A 15,439-nucleotide genomic window follows, 5' to 3' on the forward strand; every position below is an offset into this window, starting at 1 on the left:
TCCATGGGCTCTTTAAAAGACGAACTATCCTCAAGCGGGATAGTAGTGCATTTAGCAAGCATGAAGATAGTGCCATCCACCTTAGGGATGGAGCCCCACAACTCCAATTGAGAGTCCGGGACCGGGAACAATTTTTTAAAGGAAGAAGGGGAAAATGACAAACCAATTATTTCCCATTCATTCTTAATAATGTTCGCCATCTTTATGGAACTCGGGAAAGTTTGTGGTATAACCCTGTCCTCGTAGACCTTATATTATTTAGGAATCAAAGTTTCCTCAGGCAATTTGGGCTCTGGAACCTCTAACGTAGCCAAAACTTCCTTTAACAGAAAGTGTAAATGCTCAATCCTAAATCTAAAGTCTGGTTCCTCCGCAGCTGGAGGCCTAGACGCAGCAGATTCCGACCCAGAAAAAGCACCCTCTGAAGTATCAGAGGCGCCTTCATAATCGGATAATCTTGTATCAGATAAATCCAATAAGTTAGTAGATGACCCCTGGGAAGGATAGCAATATTTGACCTTTCGCTTGCACTTAACAGGGCGAGGTAAAGCACTAAAGGCCGCAGACACTGCAGTTTGCAATTGTTTAGTAAAGTCTGGTGGTAAAAGGGTCTCTCCAGATGGAGGATTAGGAGTGCTATGGGAAGATGCACGTGTATTAGGAGATGACTGTAGGGTGCGCACCTCACGGAACAGAGACTCCTCAGAGGTGGACGGCTCACTGGTATCAAACATATTAACTTTCTTTGACATGATTACTTTATCAAGGCATGTGGAACATAATTGAGCAGGCGAGTATACTGCGGCTTCCTCACAATATAGACAGGTATTACATTTAGGTAAAGAGGGAGTACCCTCTAACGCATCAGAATCCTCCATAGCTTGCACTTATAAAGCAGACTATAGATAATAAGATAAAACAGCACCTTTATACCCCAATGGCTGGGGCACTCACCACCTCCTTTGACCCAGGCCAAACAGAGAAACCGTTTCTAAACCGCACTGTCAGGAAAGAGGAAATCAGTGTAACCACACCCAGTCACATGGTGCACTATGCAGGGCTGCCCCCGCTATAGGAAAAAAAAGCGCCAAGCCTTTCAGGCTGATCAGCTTCCAAAAACTAAAGTAAAACCTGTACGTTCAAACATCTGCCTGAGCCACATCTCACACATGTCGCAGCGTAATAATAATGAAATAAAATTATGTGATTAATCCCCCCTGGTCAATAATTCTCCTCCGAAGATATTAACCCTTGATTTCAAATGGATAAATGGAGCCACACTGTGACCCTGTCTTCTTGCGTTATCATATGTGTATAAAAAATGAAACGATCTTGCCATGGAACAGAAACACAGCCTCTCAAGTTTGTAGCATCACTCTTGACATGGACTTGAGTGATGGAAGCAGGCAGTGAAACTCGTCAACACTGATTGCTTAGGAGCTGTTAATACAAGTCTGGATGAGTTCGCAGAAAGACTCTCAATGCATCTCCAGACTCTAACATTAGTCGATGCTCTCACTGAGAGACTGACAAGACTACTTAAAACTCCAGTCCCATTTCGAAGGGTAGATACTCTTCATAAGGAACTCCTCTGAATCTTCTGACACTTCTCTGCCATCCTCCTGTGACGAAAGGCAAAGAATGACTGGGATATGAGAGAAGTAGGGGGAGTATTTAAGGCTTTGGCTGGGGTGTCTTTGCCTCCTCCTCATCTTTCCCAACAGTAAGGAATGATGCCGTGGACTCTCCTCATATTAAGAAGATATTTTTTTAATTTTTACGTTTTTTGGGTTACATAAAATGTTATCAGCATAGTACACATATGTCATTACTAATAAACAGTTAGATTACGAGTTTTGCGTAATGAGTGAAAAAGCATCGTTATGCTTCATAACGCTGCTTTTTCCCTAACGCCGCTATTACAAGTCTTGTAGGTAGAGGTGTACCACACACCTTTTTGGCCGTCACGCGTCAGTACCGCACTTTTTAAAAAGTCCTTTTTCAATGGGACTTCCATAGCGCCGGTATTTTACGAGTTTGCCTGGGAGGCCAAAAAGTGAGCGGTACACCCTATACTGACAAGATTCGTACCACCATTCAGTAGTTATAAGTTTTACGTTACAAAGCTGTACCATAAAACTCATAACTAAACTGTCACAAAGTACACTAAACACCCATAAACTACCTATTAACCCCTAAACCAAGGCCTTCCCACATCGCAAACACTAAAATAAAATTATTAACCCCTATTCCGCCCCTCCCCGACATTGTCGCCACTATAATAAACCCATTAACCCCTAAACCGCCGCCCTCCCGCATCGCAAACACTATTTAAATATTATTCATCACTAATCTGCCGTCCGTCCACACCGCCGCTATAATAAACCTATTAACCACTAAACTGCAAGCCCCCCACAACAAAATATACTAAATTAAACTATTAACCCCTAAACCTCTGGCCTCCCACATCACTACATAAATATATTAACCCCTAAACCTAACCCTAACGTAACCCTAAGCCAAAATCTAACCCTAACCCTAATACCCCCTAACTTAAATATAATTAAAATAAATCTAAATAAAACGTACAATTATTACCTACATAATACATACTTACCTATAAAATAAAACCTAAGCTAGCTACAATATAACTAATAGTTATATTGTAGTTATCTTAGGTTTTATTTTCATTTCACAGGTAAGATTGTATTTATTTTAACTAGGTAGACTAGTTAGTAAATACTTATTAACTATTTACAAACTACCTAGTTAAAATAAATACAAAGTTACCTGTAAAATAAAACCTATCCTGCCTTACACTAAAACATAACATTAATATAAAATTAAATAAATTAAATTAATAAAATACAATTAGGATGGATGTCTGAAATTCGAAAAAAAGTTGATCTTCGGGGTTAGTGTTAGGTTTTTTAAGGTTTTTTTTGGGTGGGTTTTATTTTTAGTTTCAGGGTAATAGTTAGCTTAGGTTTATTTAGATAGAATTTTATTTAGGGGGTTTGGTTGTGTGGGTGGTGGGTTTTACTGTTGGGAGGGATGTTTGTATTTTTAATTGCTATGTAAAAGAGCTGATTTCTTTGGGGCAATGCCACGCAAAAGGCCCTTTTAAGGGCCATTGACAGTTTAATGTAGGCTAGGGTTTTTTTTATTTTTGATAGGGCTATTAGATTAGGAGTAATTCATTTTTATTTTTGATGATTTGGTTTTTTATTTTGTGTAATTTAGTGTTTGTTTTTTTTGTGGTAATTTAGATAATTGTATTTTATTAATTTAATTTGTTTAATTTTATTGTAATGTTAGGTTTTAGTGTAAGGCAGGTTAGGTTTTATTTTACAGGTAACTTTGTATTTATTTTAGCTAGGTAGTTATTAAATAGTTAATTAATAACTATTTACTAACTAGTCTACCTAGTTAAAATAAATACAAACTTACCTGTAAAATAAAAATAAAACCTAAGATAGGGTTGGGGTAAATATATTTATGTAGTGCTAGTGATGTGGGAGGCCAGAGGTTTAGGGGTTAATAACTTTAGTATAGTGGCGGCGACATTGGGGGTGGCAGATTTGGGGCTAATAAATGTAGGTAGGTGGAGGTGATGTTAGGGGCAGCAGAATAGGGGTTAATACATTTATGTAGGTGGCGGCGATGTTAGGGGCAGCAGATTAGGGGTTAATAACTGTTATGTAGGTGGTGGCGATGTTGGGGCGGCAGATTAGGGGTTAATAACTGTAATGTAGGTGGCGGCGATGTTAGGGGCGGCAGATTAGGGGTTAATAACTAATGTAGGTGGCGGCGATGTCAGGGGCAGCAGATTAGGCGTTAATAACTGTAGGTAAGTGGCAGCGATGTTAATGGCGGCAGATTAGGGGTTAATAACATTATGTAGGTTGCGGCGATGTCGGGGACGGCAGATTATGGGTGTTTAGACGTGGTTTTTATGTTAGGGTTTTAGGTTTAAACATAACTTTTTCTTTCCCCATAGACATCAATGGGGCTGCGTTACGGAGCTTTTCATTCCGCAATCGCAGGTGTTAGGCTTTTTTTTTGCCGGCTCTCCCTATTGATGTCTATGGGGAAATCGTGCACGAGCACGTCAAAACACCGCTTGCATTTGGGTGAGGTATGGAGCTCAACGCCACCATATCGCCCACACAAGCCGGGTTTTTTCAAACCTGTAATAGTAGTAGTAATACTTGGTAAGTATATGCAAATGAGTTTCACAATGCCTCACCTTTTTATTCAAACATCTATTTTAAACAATGACACCTTCACCTATAGATACCTAATTACAGAATGTGTACAGCTATTTTGGTCCAGGTGTTTAAAATGACATTGTAAGCAAAAGGGTGAGGCATTGTCAAGCTCATTTGCATATAATTACCCAGGATCCCTTAATCCATTGGAAATAATAAGCAGAAGCTATCTTTGAAAAAAATACACTGAAGAAAAACATATATCTTGCATTCATGAAATCCATGGATTCTGTCAAAGTCCTCTAATTTTCCAAGCATAACAGATTATATATTTTAATTACCTTTATCCTTTAAGTCTTTCGTTGCCTAACAGTGTTGGCTTCCAGACTGGTACTTTCTTCTGATTTTCTAAATACATAAAAAAAAGAAAATTAGGCCAAATTAAAAATGAATGTTATTTTTATGTTGTTCTTTAAAGTGAAGGTCAATTTTCATCAATGAGTGCCCATTTTTTAAAAATACTTTTAAAAACAGGGGCACTTTCATTGATGAAAATTAACATTGCACTGGATTTTAAGAAATACTTACCTTTTACTCCTGCAAAGCCGGATCGACGATCCCCCTCCTTCTTATTCCTGCTGTAGACCACAGCAATGACGAAACTGGCTTCCTCCAATCACAGCCGGGCATCACGAGCGTGACGCTCTGGGGTGCAAGATATGATTGAAGGAAGCCGGTTTTGTCATTTCTGACGTTAGTACAGAGGAACTGAGGCTGAGATCGGTGATCCGGTTTTGCCGAAGTAAAAGGTAAGTATTTCTTCAAATCCAGTGCAATGTAAATTTTCATCAATGAAAGTGCCCCCGTTTTTAAAAATATTTTTAAAAACCGGGCACTCATTTATGAAAATTGACCTTGTTAGGAGACTCCTCTAGGACCAGGACCCTCTTGTTCTCCTCTGCTTCAGGACTCTGGTATCTACCCTGCAAAGTGTTTTCAAGTACTTGGAGAGCCATTCAGAGAACACACAAGAATATGTTTGTTGAACAGCTCTAATTTTATTGTTCAGGATAGCGAGCTTATATACCTTTCAGAATACATTGAAATCTGTAGTCATTAGCTCATTTCTACGATGAGGAAAAACATCTGGCATCCTGTAAGTTGTACATCACATTTGTCAGATATCCTTGAAGATATTAAGTAAATTTATGACTGACAGGAAAAAAGGAGTAATGTAGGATCTCAAAATATTTCAATCTGATGTATAGCTACCTTTGCCTCCTAGCCCAGCACAAATCACAGCCGTTTGACATCTTGTAGAGATAACAATGCACATCTTCAGGGTCATTCTCAGGGCTATTATATCTATGCAAGTCTCCCTAACATCAGCATATCTCTTACTACATAATAAACCACTATAATAAAAGTCTAATCATTACAAAATGGATGCTAATCATCACAAGATGGCTGCGGGGAACAAGATGGCTGCCGTCAGGTTCATATTACCCCTAACAGACCTTCACTTTAAAAAAAACATATGAAATAAATACTTACAGGTTTTCAGTTGGTTCGGTGTCAGTTTTTTCATCTGTAATTAAAGAATATATAGCTGTTGTTGTGTGTTTTAGGAAGCTATTCATATTGTAATTTGCAATAAAAATATAAAATAAAAAATGATTTAATACACTAAAAAGTAACATAACAGAAAGCACACTAGTAGGATTAATGAAAAAGGTTTATATGTATAACTTTTTAATAATGTGACTTTCAGAAAGCATTAAACAATTGTTTTTCAATTGTCTGCATTATGGCCCCCATTAATCAACATGCAGATAGACTATGTTCCCAGGCAACTCCGATTGCTTCTCTCATGCAACCTACAGCCCAAGAGTAGGGCTTGTCAATTAAGAAAAATAAGTCCATAATGTATTAAGGCGGTGGAGAGGTTGAGACGCAGTAGCCTTAAGAACGCTGCTTCTTAGCTTGCAGCTGCAGGCTTGCATAAACAACCCTGCAGCGCAAGAGCTTGGGTCTGTAGCTTGATAAATGTAGCCCTTAGTCTGAGTAGTGAAGTCTCTGAAATTGCTCCTATGAGAATGATCAGCTACAGTGGTTATGTGGATTGGAACACATTTATAATTCTAGCAAACGTTTCCATCTCTGTTAATGAGATATATCATTGGGAACTGCAATGTTTCCTTCAAAATATAGGTTCTTTAAAGGGACATGAAACCCACATTTTTTCTTTCATAATTCAGATATAGCATCCAAATTTAAAAAAAAAATCCAACTTACTTCTATTGTTTAATTTACTTCATTTTTAGAGTTTCAGTTTTTGAAAAAACAGCAATGCGCATGGGTGATCAAATAAAATGAGGAATATATGTGCAGCCACCAATCAGCAGCTCCTGAGCCTACTTAGGTATTTTTTATCAAGAGAACGAAACAAATTAAAGAATAAAAGTAAATTGGAAAGTTACTAATTATTGAAATGTGTGCACTCTATCTTGATCACAAACAAAAACAATTTTGGTGCTAGCAGTCATAATGAAATATTAAATAAATAAATAAGAGAGTAGTCACAGCTAAAAATAAATGCTGTGAAAAAGAATGACAAGGCAGCACACAAATTGCATAAATAACGAGTGGTTTATTTGCTAAACCTACACATGTCAAAAACAAAATTCACAAAACCCTTAATTGCAATAAAAAGAGTGACTATTAAACCCAGGCCTGGTTAGTACTATTATCTGACACACTACCGTAAAACTACGGTTATTACAAATAATGTTCGAAGTATATAACATATCTTAAACTATGCGCTGTTATAAATAAACATTGTGTGAAAGATAAACTGTTGCAACATAATTCAAAAAAGACACAGATTAACAATGTCCATTTTAACAAATCACTTAGTGTGAAACACACGCTCTGTGAATGAAATGTGTTACAAAGAAGCAGTTCCAGCGTTACTGATTGGGAAACCAACTGTAATAGAATTACTGAGCGAACAGTCTCACCACATTCGCGGTACAAAGTTCCAGTATTTGCTCCAACACTAGCTTGTATAATTACCACTTGATCACTCCAAACTTTGCATGTTTCTCATGCCGGATCCTGGTAATTCTCCAAACAAAGCGGTTTGTGTTAAGGCTCCGTTACGGTTAATGCCTCCTTGTATTTACAAAACCGGAACTTCCATTCAAGACTGCTGCATGCTTGTCAGTTGTTAGAACCACATGAAGTAACTCGGTATGCTTCAGACCAGCTGCCAGGGACATAGCACTCCACTTCAAACAGTTGCAGCTTCCCAAAACGTCAGGCATGACGCGTTTCGCCCCTCCCCTTAGTGGGCTGACTTTAGGGCTTCATCGGATGCTTGTTTCTGGTGATAACACCCCTTTTATAGCTCAATAGCTAATTTAAATTTTTAATTGATGACAGTTTTGGCACCATATTGCAACCTCATATTCAAAGATAAACGAAAAACTTAATTGCACAAACACCATATTTGTTAAATAATTACATGTTATGCAACATATGTTTGGGTTTATTATTTTTCATTCCGGGATGGCAGAATCAGAACTACACAATGTATTTACTATTGCAATTTTTTTACATCTCAAAACTTTGCTTATCTTTTAAGCCAAACTAATGACTATTACATACACAACTGAAAAAATGTAAGTATAGAGGTACCAAAGGTTCTTTAGCATTTATCCCCTACTAGGGAAAAGTTCTACAGAAAGCATGAGAAATCTATTTTTTCATTAAGGCCATTTGGAGCCACTGTATTTAATCGATAAATCCATCTGGATTCATTCCTTAATAGCATATTGTCAACATCACCACCACGGCGGTGCTGTTTTATGTGCTGAATGCCAGTTACTTTCATAATAGTAAAATCAGAATTATGATATAATTCAAAGTGTCTGGCCACTGGGCTATCCTGCTCTTTGTTCTTAATGTCATCCCTATGCTCTCTGACTCGATCTTTCAGATCACGCTTAGTTTCCCCTATGTAAAATAGGGGGCATGAGCAGTGCAAGAGGTAAATGACACCTGTAGTGTTGCAGGTTATCCACTGTTTTATATTGTATTGTTTACCTGTTAAAGTTTCAAATTTACAAGTTTTTTGTATAAACCTGCAATACACGCAATGCCCACAGGGGCTACAGCCTTGCCATTTGCCTCTTGTGCTTAACCAATTGGTTTTCGGTTCTCTTATGTATTCACTTCTAACAAGCTTATCCTTAAGACTATCAGCTCTGCGTGCTGTCAACAAAGGGAAGTCTCCTACATAATCTTTCAGTTCAGTATCAATAGTCAACATATGCCAATATTTATTCATTATGTCTCTAAGTTTGCCCCAGTGTGCATTGTACTTAGTTATGAGGCGTACCTTATCACCATTCCTTTTAACTGCATTATGTTTGTAGAGCAGATCATTTCTTATGCTATTTCTAGCCCTCGTCCAGGCCCTTTTTACCTGTCTCTTAGAGTATCCTCTTTCAAGGAACCTAGACGACATCTCTTTGGCCTGTGATTCAAACTCCTCTAAGTCGGAACAATTCCTTCGTAACCGAAGGAATTGGCCAACTGGAATGCCAGTTTTTAGGCATTCAGGGTGGTGGCTGGTAGCATGTAAAAGGCTATTAGTGGCCGTTGATTTTCGATGGACCTTAGTGGTTAGACGTCTACCTTCTTTCCTAATTGATAGATCTAGAAAAGTTGCTTCATCTTTACTCATTTCACATGTAAGAAAGATGTTGTACCCATTGTCAGTGTTCAAAATACTCAAGAGATTCTCTAACAATTCTTTGCTGCCCCGCCACAGGAGTAGAATATCATCCACATAGCGAAGCCAGAGTGCCACATGTGCCTCCACTAGGGATTCAAAACACGAAAAAACCTCTTGTGCCTCCCATAAGCCAAGATGTAAACAGGCATATGTGGGGGCACATGTGGCACCCATGGCCGTGCCTTGGAGCTGTCTATAATATCTTCCATCAAATTGGAATATATTATTGTTCAATATGAGTTGTAACAAAGAGATTACAAAATCAGTATGTTTTTGAAAATCATGCCCTCTTTGTTCGAGAAAATATCTGGTTGCTCTGATTCCCACATTATGGGGGATCGAGGAGTATAACAACTCGACATCAAGGGTTACTAACCATGTGTCTTCATCAACGTCAATGCCATCTAATTTCCTAAGGACATCCGAAGTATCCTGGACATAGGAGGGCAGTGAACTCAGGAAGGGTCTCATAAAGTAGTCTATATATCTACTCGCTCCTTCCATAGGCCCCCCTATGCCCGAGATAATTGGTCGTCCCGGCGGTTTGCTCATGCTTTTGTGCAGCTTGGGGATGCAGTAAAAGGTTGGCACAATTGGAAACTTTTTGAACATGAATGCATGTTCTTTAGTTGTTATTAGCCCCTCTCTCAATGCATCATTGAGAATAAACAAAAGCTCATTACAAGATGTATCAAATGCAATTCTGTTTGTCAATTCATACTGTGTAGTATTCGATAATTGCCTCTGGATTTCTGTCACATAATCATGATCATTCATGACCACCAAGTTACCACCCTTGTCGGATGATTTAAAAATGAGTCCCTTACTATTGAGTAATTCTTTGAGAGACCTTCTCTCATTTATACTCAAATTATCCTGAACAACTTCACATCCTTGTAGATCCCCAATCTCTTTTTCAACATATCTTACAAAGTTTTGAATCTCTGGAGCTGTTGAGAGTGGGGGCATGTATTTTGAAGTCGGTCTAAAATTGGATTTTTTAGGGTGTTGAGTGGTATCAACATCCTCATTTTGCTCCTCTAAGAGTGACAGTAAATCATCCAGGGCAGGTTTGTCACTTCTGTCCAGAGGCACATCCGGACCCATTTTTCTATTCATCACTTTTTTAAGTACCAACTTCCTGGCAAATAAATTAAGATCTTTTATGAATTCAAATTTATCCAGATGTGTCGATGGACAGAACGACAAACCTTTACTTAGCAGTGACATTTGTGTGAGGGAAAGGGGAACGGAAGATAGGTTCACAACCCTAAGGGTGTCAACACCCCCAGATCCATGTGAGCCAAGAATAGAGGTTATACCCTCTGATTCCTGGTTAACATCCGTGTACCTCTGTTGTTCTTGTATCTCCCACCACCTCTTCTCCTGTTTGAAGAGCGTCCACCTCCCTCTCTTTCTCCTGCCCCCCCTCCTTGTTTTCCGCCTAAAGGGGGCAGGTCTGAAGAAGAGCCCACCACAATTTCATTTTGCTCATTATCTGAGTTGTCAGTCCCTGAGTCATATGAAAACCTGCTGTTATTACTATTTCTGTAGATATAGATCTTGTTTTTCCTTTCATCATCCTGATCTCTCATTAATTTTTTCCTCTTTCTGAATTTCACTTCATTTTGTAATTTATCTAGATTCCTTTGGATCTCTTTATTTAGTTTTTCGAAAGCTGGATCTACAGAAAAAATATTTACAGCTATGTATGCCTTTTCTACTTCTATCTTACTTTCTTCTAACTTAATTTTATCCTCTGATATCATTAATTCCATCAGTTCAATTGTACATTTAGTTAGAATTGCATTCCATTTTGCAACAAATTCATTATCAGCATTTGGTCCTCTTAAACTAATGCCAGGGTCCAGTTTAATCCTTAGACCTCTTGGTATTAGTTTTTCTCTAACATAGTTCTCAAGGCTAGCAATCTCCCATTTAAGTTTCAATTCTTTAATGGCTTTAGCTTTATATAGTTTAAATGCTGTAAACACATCCTCACTTTTTTCATCAATGTTTTGCTCATCAATGATTATTGTGGCTTTAAAAGCTTCACTCACATCACTTTGCCATCTTTCATCAGTAATTTTAAATGCCATTTTGCCACCCCAGAATGAAAAAACAACAGAGTTCTTGACAATATGGAGGATACCAAATAATAAATAAACTCCACTCGGTTCGTAATCAAAGATAGGTGCTCAACTGAAACAGCATTAAATCAACTGCATATGTCCAAATTACTAATTATTGAAATGTGTGCACTCTATCTTGATCACAAACAAAAACAATTTTGGTGCTAGCAGTCATAATGAAATATTAAATAAATAAATAAGAGAGTAGTCACAGCTAAAAATAAATGCTGTGAAAAAGAATGACAAGGCAGCACACAAATTGCATAAATAACGAGTGGTTTATTTGCTAAACCTACACATGTCAAAAACAAAATTCACAAAACCCTTAATTGCAATAAAAAGAGTGACTATTAAACCCAGGCCTGGTTAGTACTATTATCTGACACACTACCGTAAAACTACGGTTATTACAAATAATGTTCGAAGTATATAACATATCTTAAACTATGCGCTGTTATAAATAAACATTGTGTGAAAGATAAACTGTTGCAACATAATTCAAAAAAGACACAGATTAACAATGTCCATTTTAACAGAGCACTTAGTGTGAAACACACGCTCTGTGAATGAAATGTGTTACAAAGAAGCAGTTCCAGCGTTACTGATTGGGAAACCAACTGTAATAGAATTACTGAGCGAACAGTCTCACCACATTCGCGGTACAAAGTTCCAGTATTTGCTCAAACACTAGCTTGTATAATTACCACTTGATCACTCCAAACTTTGCATGTTTCTCATGCCGGATCCTGGTAATTCTCCAAACAAAGCGGTTTGTGTTAAGGCTCCGTTACGGTTAATGCCTCCTTGTATTTACAAAACCGGAACTTCCATTCAAGACTGCTGCATGCTTGTCAGTTGTTAGAACCACATGAAGTAACTCGGTATGCTTCAGACCAGCTGCCAGGGACTTAGCACTCCACTTCAAACAGTTGCCGCTTCCCAAAACGTCAGGCATGACGCGTTTCGCCCCTCCCCTTAGTGGGCTGACTTTAGGGCTTCATCGGATGCTTGTTTCTGGTGATAACACCCCTTTTATAGCTCAATAGCTAATTTAAATTTTTAATTGATGACAGTTTTGGCACCATATTGCAACCTCATATTCAAAGATAAACAAAAAACTTTTAATTGCACAAACACCATATTTGTTAAATAATTACATGTTATGCAACATATGTTTGGGTTTATTCTTTTTCATTCCGGGATGGCAGAATCAGAACTACACAATGTATTTACTATTGCAATTTTTTTACATCTCAAAACGTTGCTTATCTTTTAAACCAAACTAATGACTATTACATACACAACTGAAAAAATGTAAGTATAGAGGTACCAAAGGTTCTTGTGGCGGGGGAAGCAAAGAGTTGTTAGAGAATTTCTTGAGTATTTTGAACACTGACAATGGGTACAACATCTTTCTTACATGTGAAATGAGTAAAGATGAAGCAACTTTTCTAGATCTTTCAATTAGGAAAGAAGGTAGACGTCTAACCACTAAGGTCCATCGAAAATCAACGGCCACTAATAGCCTTTTACATGCTACCAGCCACCATCCTGAATGCCTAAAAACTGGCATTCCAGTTGGCCAATTCCTTTGGTTACGAAGGAATTGTTCTGACTTAGAGGAGTTTGAATCACAGGCCAAAGAGATGTCGTCTAGGTTCCTTGAAAGAGGATACTCTAAGAGACAGGTAAAAAGGGCCTGGACGAGGGCTAGAAATAGCATAAGAAATGATCTGCTCTACAAACATAATGCAGTTAAAAGGAATGGTGATAAGGTACGCCTCATAACTAAGTACAATGCACACTGGGGCAAACTTAGAGACATAATGAATAAATATTGGCATATGTTGACTATTGATACTGAACTGAAAGATTATGTAGGAGACTTCCCTTTGTTGACAGCACGCAGAGCTGATAGTCTTAAGGATAAGCTTGTTAGAAGTGAATACATAAGAGAACCGAAAACCAATTGGTTAAGCACAAGAGGCAAATGGCAAGGCTGTAGCCCCTGTGGGCATTGCGTGTATTGCAGGTTTATACAAAAAACTTGTAAATTTGAAACTTTAACAGGTAGACAATACAATATAAAACAGTGGATAACCTGCAACACTACAGGTGTCATTTACCTCTTGCACTGCTCATGCCCCCTATTTTACATAGGGAAAACTAAGCGTAATCTGAAAGATTGAGTCAGAGAGCATAGGGATGACATTAAGAACAAAGAGCAGGATAGCCCAGTAGCCAGACACTTTGAATTATATCATAATTCTGATTTTACTATTATGAAAGTAACTGGCATTCAGCACATAAAACAGCACCGCCGTCGTGGTAATGTTGACAATATGCTATTAAGGAATGAATCCAGATGGATTTATCGATTAAATACACTGGCTCCAAATGGCCTTAATGAAAAAATAGATTTATCATGCTTTCTGTAGAACTTTTCCCTAGTAGGGGATAAATGCTAAAGAACCTTTGGTACCTCTATACTTACATTTTTTCAGTTGTGTATGTAATAGTCATTAGTTTGGCTTAAAAGATAAGCAAAGTTTTGAGATGTAAAAAAATTGCAATAGTAAATACATTGTGTAGTTCTGATTCTGCCATCCCGGAATGAAAAAGAATAAACCCAAACATATGTTGCATAACATGTAATTATTTAACAAATATGGTGTTTGTGCAATTAAAAGTTTTTCGTTTATCTTTGAATATGAGGTTGCAATATGGTGCCAAAACTGTCATCAATTAAAAATTTAAATTAGCTATTGAGCTATAAAAGGGGTGTTATCACCAGAAACAAGCATCCGATGAAGCCCTAAAGTCAGCCCACTAAGGGGAGGGGTGAAACGCGTCATGCCTGACGTTTTGGGAAGCGGCAACTGTTTGAAGTGGAGTGCTAAGTCCCTGGCAGCTGGTCTGAAGCATACCGAGTTACTTCATGTGGTTCTAACAACTGACAAGCATGCAGCAGTCTTGAATGGAAGTTCCGGTTTTGTAAATACAAGGAGGCATTAACCGTAACGGAGCCTTAACACAAACCGCTTTGTTTGGAGAATTACCAGGATCCGGCATGAGAAACATGCAAAGTTTGGAGTGATCAAGTGGTAATTATACAAGCTAGTGTTGGAGCAAATACTGGAACTTTGTACCGCGAATGTGGTGAGACTGTTCGCTCAGTAATTCTATTACAGTTGGTTTCCCAATCAGTAACGCTGGAACTGCTTCTTTGTAACACATTTCATTCACAGAGCGTGTGTTTCACACTAAGTGCTATGTTAAAATGGACATTGTTAATCTGTGTCTTTTTTGAATTATGTTGCAACAGTTTATCTTTCACACAATGTTTATTTATAACAGCGCATAGTTTAAGATATGTTATATACTTCGAACATTATTTGTAATAACCGTAGTTTTATGGTAGTGTGTCAGATAATAGTACTAACCAGGCCTGGGTTTAATAGTCACTCTTTTTATTGCAATTAAGGGTTTTGTGAATTTTGTTTTTGACATGTGTAGGTTTAGCAAATAAACCACTCGTTATTTATGCAATTTGTGTGCTGCCTTGTCATTCTTTTTCACAGCATTTATTTTTAGCTGTGACTACTCTCTTATTTATTTATTTAATAAATTGGAAAGTTGTTTAAAATGGCACGCTATCTTTGAATCATTAAAGATAAAAAATTGGGTTTCATGTCCCTTTAAATTGAAATAAATAAAAAATATCACAATAACGTGGTTAAACACAAAAGATATAAAATAAACCGTTAAAATAAATGTCCCTTTAACTTAAATGGGTGATTGGTCTGGGACTTTGATGTAACTGTGCATTTCAAGATCAGTAACAGAATAACAAATTAACAACCTATTAACCCCTAAGTGACCAGACCGATTTTCAATTTTCTTACCGTTAAGGACCAGGGCTATTTTTAAATTTCTGCAGTGTTTGTGTTTAGCTGTAATTTTCCTCTTATTCATTTACTGTACCCACACATATTATAGACCGTTTTTCTCGCCATTAAATGGACTTTCTAAAGATACCATTCTTTTTATCATATCTTATAAATTACTATAACAAAATTATAAAATATGATGAAAAAATGGAAAAAACTCACTTTTCTAACTTTGACCCCCAAAATCTGATACACATCTATAACCACCAAAAAACACCCATGCAAAATAGCTTCGAAATTTTGTCCTGAGTTTAGATATACCCAATGTTTACATGTTCTTTGCTTTTTTTTGCAAGTACAAGCAGCATTTTGCTATTTTCAAACCATTTTTTTTTTTCAAAATTA

General features: G+C 37.5%; 1 protein-coding gene across 1 annotated transcript in view; it reads right to left on the minus strand.

Annotated features, from left to right (window-relative positions):
• The window catches only part of EMB (embigin), a 64,690-nt gene that overhangs the window by 13,854 nt on the left and 35,397 nt on the right, over positions 1-15,439 (minus strand). The window contains exons 7-8 of the mRNA XM_053700435.1: positions 5,766-5,799; positions 4,553-4,619 (exon numbers count right to left, since the gene is read on the minus strand). Coding sequence (XP_053556410.1) covers positions 4,562-4,619; positions 5,766-5,799 — 92 coding nt within the window. The 3' untranslated portion in view covers positions 4,553-4,561. The remainder of the gene's footprint in view (positions 1-4,552; positions 4,620-5,765; positions 5,800-15,439) is intronic.

The sequence above is a fragment of the Bombina bombina genome, chromosome 2, assembly GCF_027579735.1.
Source record: "Bombina bombina isolate aBomBom1 chromosome 2, aBomBom1.pri, whole genome shotgun sequence".
Classification (NCBI taxonomy): domain Eukaryota; kingdom Metazoa; phylum Chordata; class Amphibia; order Anura; family Bombinatoridae; genus Bombina; species Bombina bombina.